This window comes from Electrona antarctica (genome assembly GCF_951216825.1).
Source record: "Electrona antarctica genome assembly, chromosome: 19".
NCBI classification, from domain to species: domain Eukaryota; kingdom Metazoa; phylum Chordata; class Actinopteri; order Myctophiformes; family Myctophidae; genus Electrona; species Electrona antarctica.
The window spans coordinates 13,545,065-13,558,435 of NC_136800.1; the positions used below are offsets into that span (position 1 = coordinate 13,545,065).

At 47.0% G+C, this 13,371-nt stretch overlaps 1 protein-coding gene across 1 annotated transcript in view; it reads left to right on the forward strand.

Annotated features, from left to right (window-relative positions):
• cdh6 (cadherin 6) overlaps positions 1–12,589 on the forward strand; it is a 38,443-nt gene extending 25,854 nt beyond the window's left edge. The window contains exons 7-11 of the mRNA XM_079529604.1: positions 3,732–3,868; positions 5,152–5,273; positions 7,327–7,450; positions 7,944–8,195; positions 11,210–12,589. Of these exons, the coding sequence (XP_079385730.1) occupies positions 3,732–3,868; positions 5,152–5,273; positions 7,327–7,450; positions 7,944–8,195; positions 11,210–11,763 (1,189 nt within the window). The 3' untranslated portion in view covers positions 11,764–12,589. The remainder of the gene's footprint in view (positions 1–3,731; positions 3,869–5,151; positions 5,274–7,326; positions 7,451–7,943; positions 8,196–11,209) is intronic.
• Positions 12,590–13,371: the final 782 nt, after the last annotated feature.

Genomic DNA, 13,371 nt, shown 5'->3' on the forward strand with positions numbered 1-13,371 from the left:
TGGCCCGGCGTTTTTAGTGAGGGTACTTCCAGCTTTCCTGCGTTGGCTGATCTGAGTGCGCGGGAGGGTTTGTAGGGTTCAATCATGCTTGCAAGATATGGGGGAGCCATACCTTTGGTTGCTTTGAATGCCAGCATCAGAGTTTTGTATTCTGTGCGGGCAGCGACTGGGAGCCAGTGCAGGGAGCGGAGCAGGGGGGAGACATGTGAGAATTTTGGCTGGTTGAAGACCAGACGAGCTGCGGCATTTTGGATCATTTGGAGAGGCTTAAGTGCACATGCCGGTAGGCCAGTAAGGAGCGAATTACAATAGTCAAGTTTTGACAAGACTGTTGTCTGGATTAGGAGCTGGGCTGATTCCTGGGTGAGGAACGGTCTAATTCGTCGTATGTTATAGAGTGTGAACCTACAGGATCGAGTGACAGCTGTGATGTGAGTTTTAAACGAGAGCTGACTGTCCAGGACAACACCAAGGTTCCTGGCTGTTGGGACAGACGTTACCAGGGCGTTGTCTACGGAAATAGTTAGCTCCCGCATAGGGCAGGACTTAGCTGGGAAGAAGAGAAGCTCAGTCTTGTCTGGGTTCAGCTTGAGGTGGTTGGAGGACATCCACTGTGAGATGTCAGCCAGGCATGCAGTGATGCGCTCTTCCACCTGAGTGGCTGAGGGGGGGAAGGATAGAAACAGTTGTGTGTCATCGGCATAGCAGTGATAGGATATATTGTGAGCATAGATGATAGTGCCAAGGGATTTGGTGTATAGTGAGAAAAGGAGGGGACCAAGTACAGATCCCTGTGGGACCCCAGTTTGGAGGGTTCTGGGGGATGATAGCAGACCTTTCCAGGAAACCTGGTAGGTCCGGTCGGTGAGATAGGAAGAGAACCACTTTAGTGCTGTCCCGCCGATGCCTAGATCCGCTAGGGTGTCTAGGAGCAGCTGGTGGTTCACTGTGTCAACTTTCCACCACTGCCGGTAAGTAACAGCCTTCCTGGAAGCAAACCGATAATAACAGTGATAAAACACACAGTGTTCATTTAACTCTGTAAACTGAGTTTACAAATGGCGATGTTAATTAAGAATTAACATTAATCTACAATATAGCAGACACTTGGAGAAATGAGGGTCCATTTGCTTACATTTGTACACTCTCTGAGTACAAATGGCTAAGTTAATTAACAATTAACATTAATCTACACAGTATACTGGACAGTTGGATGAATCACTTCTAACAGTAAGTGCACTGTGTGTTGGCAAGCAAGCAAGCACACCAGCTTTCAGCTACTGTACAGCAGTACTACCTACTTTAAGAAACAGATGTCTTTATTAACGGCAGTGGCTCAGAAGGTAGAGTGTGTGGCCATCTGGGAACCGGAAAGTCCCCGGTTCGATCCCCTGCAGCTCCCTACGGCTTTGTGTTGTCCTTGTGTTGTCCTTGAGCAAGACACTGAACCCCTAACAACTCCCTCAGCTCTCCCAATTACATTTGGGAGCAATTACTATTAGGGATGTCCCGATCACGTTTTTTGCTCCCGATCCAATTCAGATCATTTGATTTTGAGGTATCTGTCGATACCGATATTTCACGATCCGATATTTATATTTTTATAGAACACTTATGCCATATCACAATAGTACAATATCCAAAATCACAGACAATATCCAGTCTAATATCATGATATGGATATGATATTAATATAGGGATGTGCCGATTACGTTTTTTTGCTCCCAATCCGATTCCGATCATTTGAAAATGTCGTGATCGGCCCCGATTTCCGATCACGTGATCGGGACAACCCTAATTACTATAGTCTGGTTGCCTACTACAACCACTACTGCTACTTGCAGCAATCACCCTGGCCAAGACCTACGCTGAAAAGACTATCAGCGGAAGTGGCGGAAGTGTTGCGTGTAAGATAACTACGTCACGCGGTGCGGCTGTGTTTACTAGTCCCCACCCAATGATCATTTCAGCGGGAATACATTTTCGGGAACACAACGCTGCGATTGGTCAAAAAACGTTAACTTCCGGGGGGGGGGGTTACACGGCGGAAGTCCTGCCTTAGATAGCTTATTTGTCCTAGGTTGTGACCAGGCTCTTCTTTTTCGCAGTTAAGTGAGCCTGGGACCGAGGCTACTACTGCGGTATGCATGCCACACGTCTGGTGGTTGCTGTCATTGGTTCATGCATGCATCATCCATGTATATCAGCAAGAAGGTCATTATTTTGATTCTGCCCATCGTGCACCACTCATGCCGAAAATAAGAACGGCAGCTCAAAAGTGGTTGATGAAAAACTATGTTTTGTTGGAGAGGGAAATGAACGTTGCTGTAGGTGGAAAAGCACAGGGAGAACTCTGATCTCTATTTCGCCACACTGCAACCACGTCATTTGACAAGGAACACATTCCAATTACAGCAAGCATGGAACCATGGAGCACATACTAAAGAGAGTAAAAAGGGACGTGCACGTGCACAAACACCACTTTGCAATTATTCCTGCGCTAGCTCATTGTCCACATGACTGTACCATCTATCCACGTTGTCACACTGACTTATTATTTTATTGCTCACTGCTTCCTAATTATGATGAAGCCTCCTTGGAGGATCATTTAGACTCCAGCCCATAGAAAAGTAATTAAGACAATGTGTGTGTGTGTGCGTGCGTGCGTGCGAGTACAGGCACTGTTGTGTTCCTGCATATATGCACTTGTATATTTTGATTAGTGGAAGATTACAAATGAATAATATCAGTCGGAGTGGTACAACAGAGCCACATAGCCGATCTTCAATGAAATAATTGACAACAAACAATCATGTAACCACGAACAGCAGTTCCACCGCCCCGTTTTGACACCAGGCTTCGGTGCCAGAGCAGCGCCGTGTTTGTGTCTCTCCAGTGCAGTGCACGGGGCTGTTTTCACTCCGCTGTAATTGGCGCGGTAAGAAGGGAGAAGTGAAGGCGGCTCGGTGCTTTTATCTGTGCAGTGCTGTGAGCGAGAATAAGTGAATTCAGCAACTACCGGCTTCTCAAAGACAGAGAGAGAGGGAGAGAGAGAGAGAGAGAGAGAGAGAGCTCAATGAGCAGTCACATGAAGGCTATAAAGCAGTCCATGGACACTGAGAACATCTTGTCAAGCATCTCTGCAGCCCAAATCACAGTGTTCTGAAAAGACTGCAAAAGGGTTAGCATGAGAGAAACGAGGCAGGATGGAAACGAGGCGGCGTACAGTCCTGTGCAGTGGCCTGATTCAATCTCTCAAATGGTTCCTCCACTCTTTGATTCATCTGCGCCTTGGCTGAGCAGAAAACATTAGTACCTTGCTGGCGGTTTTAATTTGTCCAATTAGATTTGGGAGCCTGAGAATGCATCCCCCCACCCCCCCGATCAGAGTTTCTGGTATTGATTTTCAACTGAATCATTCCTTTACCAGTCTACGTTGATGTCGACCAAGGCTTTGACTTCCATTACAGATTGTAAGCCACAATAAGTCAATATTATGTTTGCTTCGAAAGGAACTAATTAAGACCCCAGGGGTAGGGCCCGACAAGCCTATGTGCTTCTCTCTAGCCCTTTATCAGGTCATTTGGACAAGACTGTTGAGCAGTGACGCTTGGGTGATTTGCATGCTATGTATGTGTCCAAATCCTGAAAATAAAACTGAACTGAACTGAACTGAACTGAACTGAACTGAACTGAACTGAACTAAGCCACCGTGTTACTCACTGTTTCAGATACTCGATCGACCGGCGCACGGACATGGACCGCCTGTTCGACGTCCACGCAGGGAACGGTTCGGTCATCCTGCTGCGACCCGTGGACCGAGAGGAGAACGCCTGGCACAACATATCCGTCATTGCCTCAGAGTACAGTAAGTCATAATAACTGCAAATGGAGTTAAAAGTGCTGTACAAAAGAAGTGCACTCATTGCCTTAGAGCCACATAAAACCCTGTAGACTATGTTGTACAGTATGTCAAATAGTACAAGGTGTTCGCCTATTATGGCCACATGTTCTCCTTTTATGAAATGACCATAATAGGGACGCTAGTGTTCACCTGGTTAACACTGATTTAGTCATGCTGGGTGCACCAGTTTAGAGAGAGCTGATTTGCATAAGCATAAGTAGCATGATGTGATGTAATATTTTGACCTTTAGCTGTAATCCAGTAAACCTTACAGTAAGTGAAAACTGGGAATTTATATGCCTTGCTCATGCGTTCACGCAGCAGCACTTGGCAGAAGCTGGAATACCTTACTGTACATATCATTTCCCTTGCCCGGACAGACTTTAGTATCTCTAATCTGGCATGACACTAAAGTCTGGGAAGGCAGTCAAATTTCATATACACGATTTCTAAAAAACAGCTAGCAGCACTAATTCGAGCACGCTCAACAGCTGAAAATGGGTTGGCTTCTTCAGTCGCCAATATGCTGCTAAGCCAGCGGCAAAGAAGAAATGACAGAAATCGGAGTATGGGCTCAGTGATATGACAAGAAACAAGAATTAAAACGGAACGAAAGGAACATTTTTAATTAAGGAATGAATGGAGGAAAAGAAGAGAGCGTTAACATGGTAGAATGAAGATGAATGTGTTCATGTGAGGCAGTAGCAGAGCTGCGGGGTCAAGCGCCCTGTGAACTTTCTGAGGTCAATGGGGTGGTGCTGACTAAGATGGAGGAAGTGTCTCTGTGTGTCTATCTCTGGTCACCTCCAGTTAAAGCACTTTATCTTCTCTGACCAAATGCAAGTAGAACGGTCTGGACCTTTTCATTTCAAGGACCCCCCATAACTCCATTCGGACCCCCCTAATATAAGAAACACTCCTGGACTCCACTTTGAGGACCACTGCACTAGAGCGTGGCTCCTTTAAAAAAGAAACACCTTTTCATTGTCAGATCATACAAATGGACTGATTTACACTAGCTTTCCTATAAACAGTAATGATGTTGACTATTATTTAAGTGCTGCACAAAGAACAAAACATTGTCTGTTGTATCACCGTTTTCCACGGAAGTGATTAATGCAATTTATAGCTGTAAAAATGTGTATAGCTACATATGTTACTTTGAAAGTGACCGACCATATGTCCATTTTATGTTAGAATGTTAAGCTTATGATTGTAAACTAATTAATGTCACTTTGTGCCTTCAGACAACCATCAACAGACCAGCCACGTTCCTGTCCACATACGACTGTTGGACATCAACGACAACGCTCCCACGTTCGCCACCGTCTACGAGACCTTTGTCTGTGAGAGGACGAAGGCCGGACAGGTAAACAGAACGCACGCACGCACGCACGCACGCACGCACGCACGCACGCACGCACGCACGCACGCACGCACGCAAAGATTCTACACAATAAAACATAAATGTGCCCATACACATGCACATACTACAGACCAACACAAACCACACATAAATAAACCATTAGACAAATGTGCATAACTAATACACATATTCAGCAACGTCCCATGCATAATGCATTAGTACAATCTCAAAAATATACAGTATACTGTATATGCAGCATATGTGCATAGCACAACGCACACACACACACACACACATGAACTGTACATACTGTATACATGCAAACAATGGCTGCACAAATCAATTAAGAGATACATATGCATAACCACCCGCCCGCCCACTCGTGCGCGCACGCACGCACGCACGCACGCACGCACGCACGCACGCACGCACGCACGCACGCACGCACGCACGCACGCACACACACACACACACACACACACACACACACACACACACACACACACACACACACACACACACAGTGTTGTCAGTTCTGCCATTCTTCAGTAAGATGCGTGCTGCCACTAGTCTCTTCTCATCCCCATCATCCTTCCATCCTTCCATCCTGTCATCCCCTCTTCCTTTCATCCTTTCTGCCCTTTTATCTGTCTGTCATTGTTATTCATCATTATTTGATCTCAAGGCCCCCCCCCCCCCAGGCTCTGGATGTATTTGTTTATACGTTTGTTAGGCATGTGTGTGCGTGCCCATGTGTGTGTGTGTGTGTGTATGCGTGAGTGCACGCACAAAGTCTGCAGGTGTGTGTGTGTTAATGTGTGGGTGCCAGGAGGATGCGTTGGCAATCCTGGAGAAAAGCCTCAAATCCACTGCGTCAACAAGATAATTATTGCTGTGGCTCCTTGTCAAGACCTTGCTTTGCGTTGGCTAGCGGCGTGCACTGCTTTTAATGAGAGACACTAACATCCTTGTCGAGACCTTGCAGTGCGTTGGCTAGGAGGCATCCACGGGTTTTAATGACAGACACTAATAGCCCTGCGCCATCCATGCTCCAAAGGCCTCTGCAGACCAGGCTGTCTCGGCCTGAGACTCATGACTAACGTTGAGTACGTCTGGAGATCAAATTGATTGACATCGGTGATGACTCAAGAGACGTCATGCTGGGTGCAGCTGATGGGTCATGTTAAAAAGTCTCATATCCAAACACACTGCACAGACCACAGCTGGTGGCACTGGTGGCACTGGTCTGCGCCTGAGTGTCAGGAAGTGATATTGGTTGAATACCTCAATGAATAATGTAATATGTTATAGCCAACCCCTAAAAAATTATGTTTGTTTTTTTGTTCACTCCTGTACACGTGAGTTTCATTCCTGTAATTGAAACTGCGAAAGCAGAGATTCAACATGGTGGTCTGTGAGCTTTGATTTGTTACAGGAGCTACATATTATCAACCACTACAAATGAAAATGTCTGTCCACTTATCACTCACGATAAGAGGACAGACATCAAGAGTGCTCTCCATGTAATAATTGCACTCTCTCTCTCTCTGGTGCTATCTTTCTCACCCTCTCATGGCTTGCTCTCCAAATACTTTTTTTCCTGTTTGCATGCATATGATAAATGTGAGTGAAATGCTCTCCCTTCCCTTGAATCTGGTGATCGGGCCAGACTAATGCCTATCACCCAGACACCCACCAATGGCACAATACACACAGACAGCACATTACACACACTGGCGCTAATCAAGTGCCCGGTTGCCCGACAACGGCTTGGTTTGTACCAGCCTTAGGCTTGTTGACTTTGTCCCCTTTGCATTGTTACAGTGTGGAAGGGCATGCAACTGCTCAAGAATGAGGAGAACAAGGCATGCACCGTAAACAAAACACCTTTCATAAATACAATGGAGCTCAGTGTGCGAAGCGGAAATACAGAAACGGAATAGAAATGGGTTCATAAAAGATAGCATCTATGGCACCATTATGAACATTCAGTTCAAGAGTGTTAAATGTAAATGAAGGTATGTAAGCTAATGAGTGTTGTTGCTGTTTTCCACAGCGTATCCAGACAGTGAGCGCTGTTGACGCAGACACGCCATCTTCAGGACACAAGTTCTTCTTCAGCCTGGCTCCTGAGGACCTGAGGACCTACCGCAGTAACTTCACCGTCCGTGACAACGGAGGTAGACACACACACACACACACACACACACACACACACACACACACACACACACACACACACACACACACACACACACACACACACACACACACACACACACACACACACACACACACACACAGTACTGTATGGGGGCATTTGGCAGAAGAGGCTGAAAGGCACATCTATATAACCTAATGAGCTGGGTGCCGGATCAAAAGCAGTGATAGTTCAAGAATAAAAAGAGTCCGCACACCATTTTCTGCTCCCAGAAATAATCTTTACTCTTAAATGGTAACGCTTCGAGCCGAAGTTCAGGTCTCAGAACTGCCATTTGGGCCTCACACACACACAAGTAGTAACAATAATTTGCTCACTCACATTACATTAGTTGTATTTGTTGCTTTTGGATTGACAGCGTCCACGCAGCCTCGGTATTCACTAGCTCGTTATTTACCTCGTTATAATTTCTCTCTCCCGTCTCGTCTCATCTCGTCTCGTCCCCCCCTCAGACAACACGGCGGGCATCCTGACGCGGCGCGCCAGCTACAGCCGGCTGCACCAGAGCGTGTACCTCGTGCCTGTGGTGATCACGGACGGCGACTACCCCATGCAGAGCAGCACGGGCACGCTCACCGTGCGCGTGTGCACGTGCGACCGCGAGGGCAAGATGGAGGTGTGCAACGCCGAGGCGCTGGCCAGCTCGGCCGGCCTCAGCACCGGAGCGCTCATCGCCATCCTGCTCTGTGTCATCATACTGCTGAGTAAGTACACGCGCGGCTACACGCGACACACGGGCGCACTGCACGTGTGTTTGCACCATATACCAGTGCTTGTCAACCAGTGGTCCTTGAAGGGGTTCCAGGTGGTCCCCAGCTAAATGATGGAGATGATTGGTAACCAAATGGACCCTTATAGATCTTTAACCCTTGAGTTAAAGATGTGAAATGAAACCAAATGGACCCTTCACTTAATGTACAAGAAGCCTACACAATTAGAGAATGTAGACTAGAGGAATTCTTATTTTTTATAAATGTTTTCCTGTTATCTCTTCTATGGTACCAGCATGGAATTGTGGACAAAATCGTATCCAACAACATATTCTAAGTTTTGGGTCCGAGAGGCTAAATCTCATCAAATGGTGGTCCGTGGCTCAAGTGCAGAATAAATAATGGACCTTGATATTATGAACAGGGTTGAAAACCACTGCCATATACCTGTTGTTGCGTGACAGATGTGAGAATAGCCATCCTATTCTGTGTGTGCGTGTGCGTGTGCGTGTGTGTGTGCGTGTGCGTGTGCGTGTGCGTGTGCGTGTGCGTGTGCGTGTGTGTGTGTGTGTGCGTGTGCGCGTGTGCGTGTGCGTGTGTGACCATGTCACTCCGCATTGAGTGAGCTTGTGTACACTGGGAAACAATAGATAAGTACAACAGTACGCATCATGCATGCTTGTGCACACACAACACACACAGGGTCACGTAAACACCAACGCCCGGGCATGTGCTCGCTCACACCCACACGACCAGTCCTTCCTGTGCGTCCAAGCTGAAGACTTGAGTTTTTTCTCCCTGCCGTACCAGTCTGTGTGTGCAGCATATTAACCCATTTCGACCCGAAATCAGATTAAAAAAATGTCTGTTTGAAAATGACAGTTTTCTGAAAAACCTTTCTATGTCAGCCGTTCTTAGATTTTTCAAAAATAGCAGACCTACAAGCTCGTAGCGCGCCACTCGGTGGCGCGCTATGAGCTTGTAGATCTGCTATTTTTCAATAGCTATAAAGCATAACATAATGCTAACACCAAAAGGGGTTCCCGCCCAAAATGGGTTAAACACAAGCAAGCCCTTATCCCTATATCATCTAACCGTAATGGAAAACAATGTTGGATCAGTAGTGGGCAAATACGCTGTAGCTAGCAGGAACGCTATGGAAATGAATGCATCTCATCTGCCAGCAAGTCCCCACTTATCCTCTTATGCATGCGGTGGTCACAGTCCAATGCGCTCCCAGGAAAATGAATACACATTTATGCCACTGGAAGTGCAGTCATCGCAGACTTAGTTAGCGAGGACACTCATGCACGCACGCACACACACACATGCACACGACCACATAGTACACTGGACCACATACGCACATGCGCACGCCCACGTACGCACACACACACACCTATCCACATGGGTGAGAAGGCTTGCTGAGAAAACAGATGCGGCAATTTCCGAACGGACGCACACAGCACATATACTCATGAAGACACACACGCACACACGCGCGCACGCACGCACGCACGCACGCACGCACGCACACACACACACACACACACACACACACACACACACACACACACACACACACACACACACACTCCAACAACAATTCAAAAGATATAAAAATATAAATATTGAGAGGACATGCACACAGTCGCACAAAAGGCATGGAGACATGCACACAAGTGATGAGAGCAGACAGTGTTGTAAGCCTAATGCAATGTCCAGTCTAGGATGAGCAATGTTATCATGCAGGCCTGAATAGTTTCAACTCTATCTCTCACACGCACGTACACACACACGCGCACACGCACGCGCACACACACAAACACACCACACACACCACACACACACACACTCGAAATTGCACACGTGTATACATACATGAATGCATGCACACATGCATCTCATCCATTCCATTCTTGTACTAGCTCAACTTAAACCCACTGATTCATATTGTGTCCATTATCAATTTGGCTTTGCTTCAAGTTCCTGCAATAAAATTCCTTTAAGCCATTTGCTTCACTCGGTTTGTTTTTTGTTCATCTCTGTCTGCCTTGTTCTCCTTATCAGTAACCTACAGTAGTCTGTCTGTCTGTCTGTCTGTCTGTCTGTCTGTCTGTCTGTCTGTCTGTCTGTCTGTCTGTCTGTCTGTCTGTCTGTCTGTCTGTCTGTCTGTCTGTCTGTCTGTCTGTCTGTCTGTCTGTCTGTCTGTCTGTCTGTCTGTCTGTCTGTCTGTCTGTCTGTCTCTCTCTCTCTCTCTCTCTCTCTCTCTCTCTCTCTCTCTCTCTCTCTCTCTCTCTCTCTCTGGCATCATAATTTCCACATCAAAGTTTATGCACTCATGCCCTTTGTGAATCGTATTTCACGGTGTGATCTGTGCTGCTTGTATATTCACTTTGCCTTGCATGTGTGGTGGGGTTTATTTTAAATTCAGACTTCCCTGCATGGACAGGGCTCGGTAAATGAAATGTTATGGTCTGCTATGGTATCAAAGGCTAACGTCACATACAGTATGTGTGTGTGTGTGCGTGTGTGTATATGTGTATATAGTCTGACTTCCTTACATGTTTGCACTTTCATCGTTAAAATGAACAAGGGGGATTTGTACAGAATCCCGTCTCCTTCTAACCCTGTCTGTTGTCTCTCGTGTGTCTCTACAGTGATCGTGGTGTTCTAAGGCTTCGTACAGACATATCAGACGAACATGCTCTGTGCTGTCCGTGTTTCATGGCCGCCTCAATGCTTTTCCAATGGAAGTCACATGGTTTGACCAAACAGTTGTGTGTGATGGGGGGAGGGGGGCAATCCAACACAAGTGTTTGGTCAAACCATGTGACTTCCATTGGAAAAGCATTGGGGCGGCCATGAAACACAGGCAGAGCACAGCACAGTTGTTCTTCTTGTGTGTACGAAGCCTGACCCTGTCTGTCTGTTGTCTCTCGTGTGTCTCTACAGTGATCGTGGTGTTCTAACCCTGTCTGTCTGTTGTCTCTCGTGTGTCTCTACAGTGATCGTGGTGCTGTTCACAGCGCTCAAGCGGCAGCGCAAACAGGAACCTCTCATCCTGTCCAAGGAGGACGTGCGGGACAACGTCGTGAGCTACAACGACGAGGGCGGCGGCGAGGAAGACACGCAGGCCTTCGACATCGGCGCGCTGCGGCACCCCGACGCCGCCGTGGCCGCTGCCGTCGCGCTCGAGGAGTCCGCCAAGCAGCGGCGCGACATCATGCCCACGGAGGCCCTGCCGTACCCCGTGCTCCGACGGGGCGGCGGGGGCCTGGCCGCGCCCCCGGTCCTCGCCGCGTCCGGCAGGGACAATGCGGAGGTGCGCGACTTCATCAATCAGAGGGTGGTGGAGAACGACTGCAACCCGACGGCGCCGCCGTACGACTCGTTGGCCACGTACGCCTACGAGGGCACGGGCTCCGTGGCCGAGTCGCTGAGCTCGCTGGGCTCGGTGTCGTCCGAGGGCGAGCAGGACTACCACTACCTGAGCGACTGGGGGCCGCGGTTCAGGAAACTCGCCGATATGTACGGCGCGGATGACAGCGACTTCTGCTAACGAAGCCTCTGCATGTGCACTTGCATACCTACGGGGAGCGTTGCTCACACAGCAGAATGACTTTGAAACGCGTCCGACGCCAGTCTGGAACGATTCGGCATGTGTCGATATTGGAGACAGTCTGAACAAATCAAAATGTAAAAAAAGAATTTGCGAAAAAAAACACATCTGCAGTATGTCACTTGCATTTTATAAAGTGTTCATAATCGGCAACTCACATACACAGGCACGACTTTAGACTTGGTATTGTGGGCAGCCAGGCATCCGGGCGCATGTTGAACTATTTAAAATGAAACAAGCCCAAACACTGACCACTGGACCTTGAGGAAAGCGGTGACATTTTGAGTTTACTGCCTGGATTTGAACTGCCTTCATTATAGTCACTTTCCCAAGGATACAAATACTACTTTTTCACTAGTTCTTCACGAGTCCATTGCAGACGGGGCTGGAGCAAAACAGTCCTTGCAAGGAAATATCTGAACTTGGAACCACTGGGTGGGGTTTGCAAAGTATGCAGCCAATGCAGCAATGCCTGAAGCCTAAAATTCACGTCTGTGTTGCCTCATCAAGGCGATAATTTCAGTTGTGGATGAGCTTTGTCTTTGTGATTGGCTTTGGGATTTGAGTATTTTGCAACTGTTTTTATCATGCTTTAAGCCTGTAGAACTGGCCTGCCAAATGCTCAGAAGCACACCATCTCCATCATCGACGTTATTTTCTGTGTCACATGTGCCACGCACATCAGTGTGAATGGGATGTGTTTTTTGTGTTCGAAACACTAGCGCTTTTGGAAGCAGGACAATAAACTGCAGCGAAGGTATGCGAGGACCGATCAAATATGTGTAAAAGACTTTCTCTTCTTCTTTTTTTTTTTGAATAAGTGCCCTTCTGCCCTTGCTCCAAGCTAAACTATGGACCCTCACCCCGACATCTGTTGACACTTGACAAGGTGACAGAACGGAGGGGGGGGGCGAGATGATTGACTCTTTTATACGCTTGCTTTTTCTCTCTGTTCTTTTGTAAAACGTAAAAACCATTCCAGAGGAGCTTCACTCTCTCTTCAAGGATCCCCGCTTTAAACAGCCTTCTCTGGGGAGTGACAATACAAATGGAAAATTCATACAAAGAAAATGCATTCATTTCTTTAGATATACAGTACTTTGGTTCGTGGGGCTTTATCACTGCGCTGCACGGGGAAAGAAAAAAAGAATCTACTCTCAGCTTCTCTACTGTATAGGTGTCAAACCTTTTGATTGAACAACATACTGTACTTATAGTTACTTACTGTACCACTCTTTTTCAGGATCTTTTCTTTGAGTAATGAACAAAAAAAAATCATATACGTTCCTGAGTGATCTAAAAAAAAAAAAGAAATGCAAAGCATCCATCAGGATTCACTGAACTGGAGGAAAGGAAGAAGTCCCAAACTTCAAAACCAGTGTTGCTTCTGAATGTCTTTGAAACTAAGAACTGCTATCCTCATTCTCAACTTTGATCCTCTCTTGGCCCAGTTTCTACAGCTCCCTCTTTCTCTCTTTTTTATTTATCTATCTCTGTTCTCTCCCATGTATGTACATACATCAGAAATTGGATCCAAAACGCTTGTAC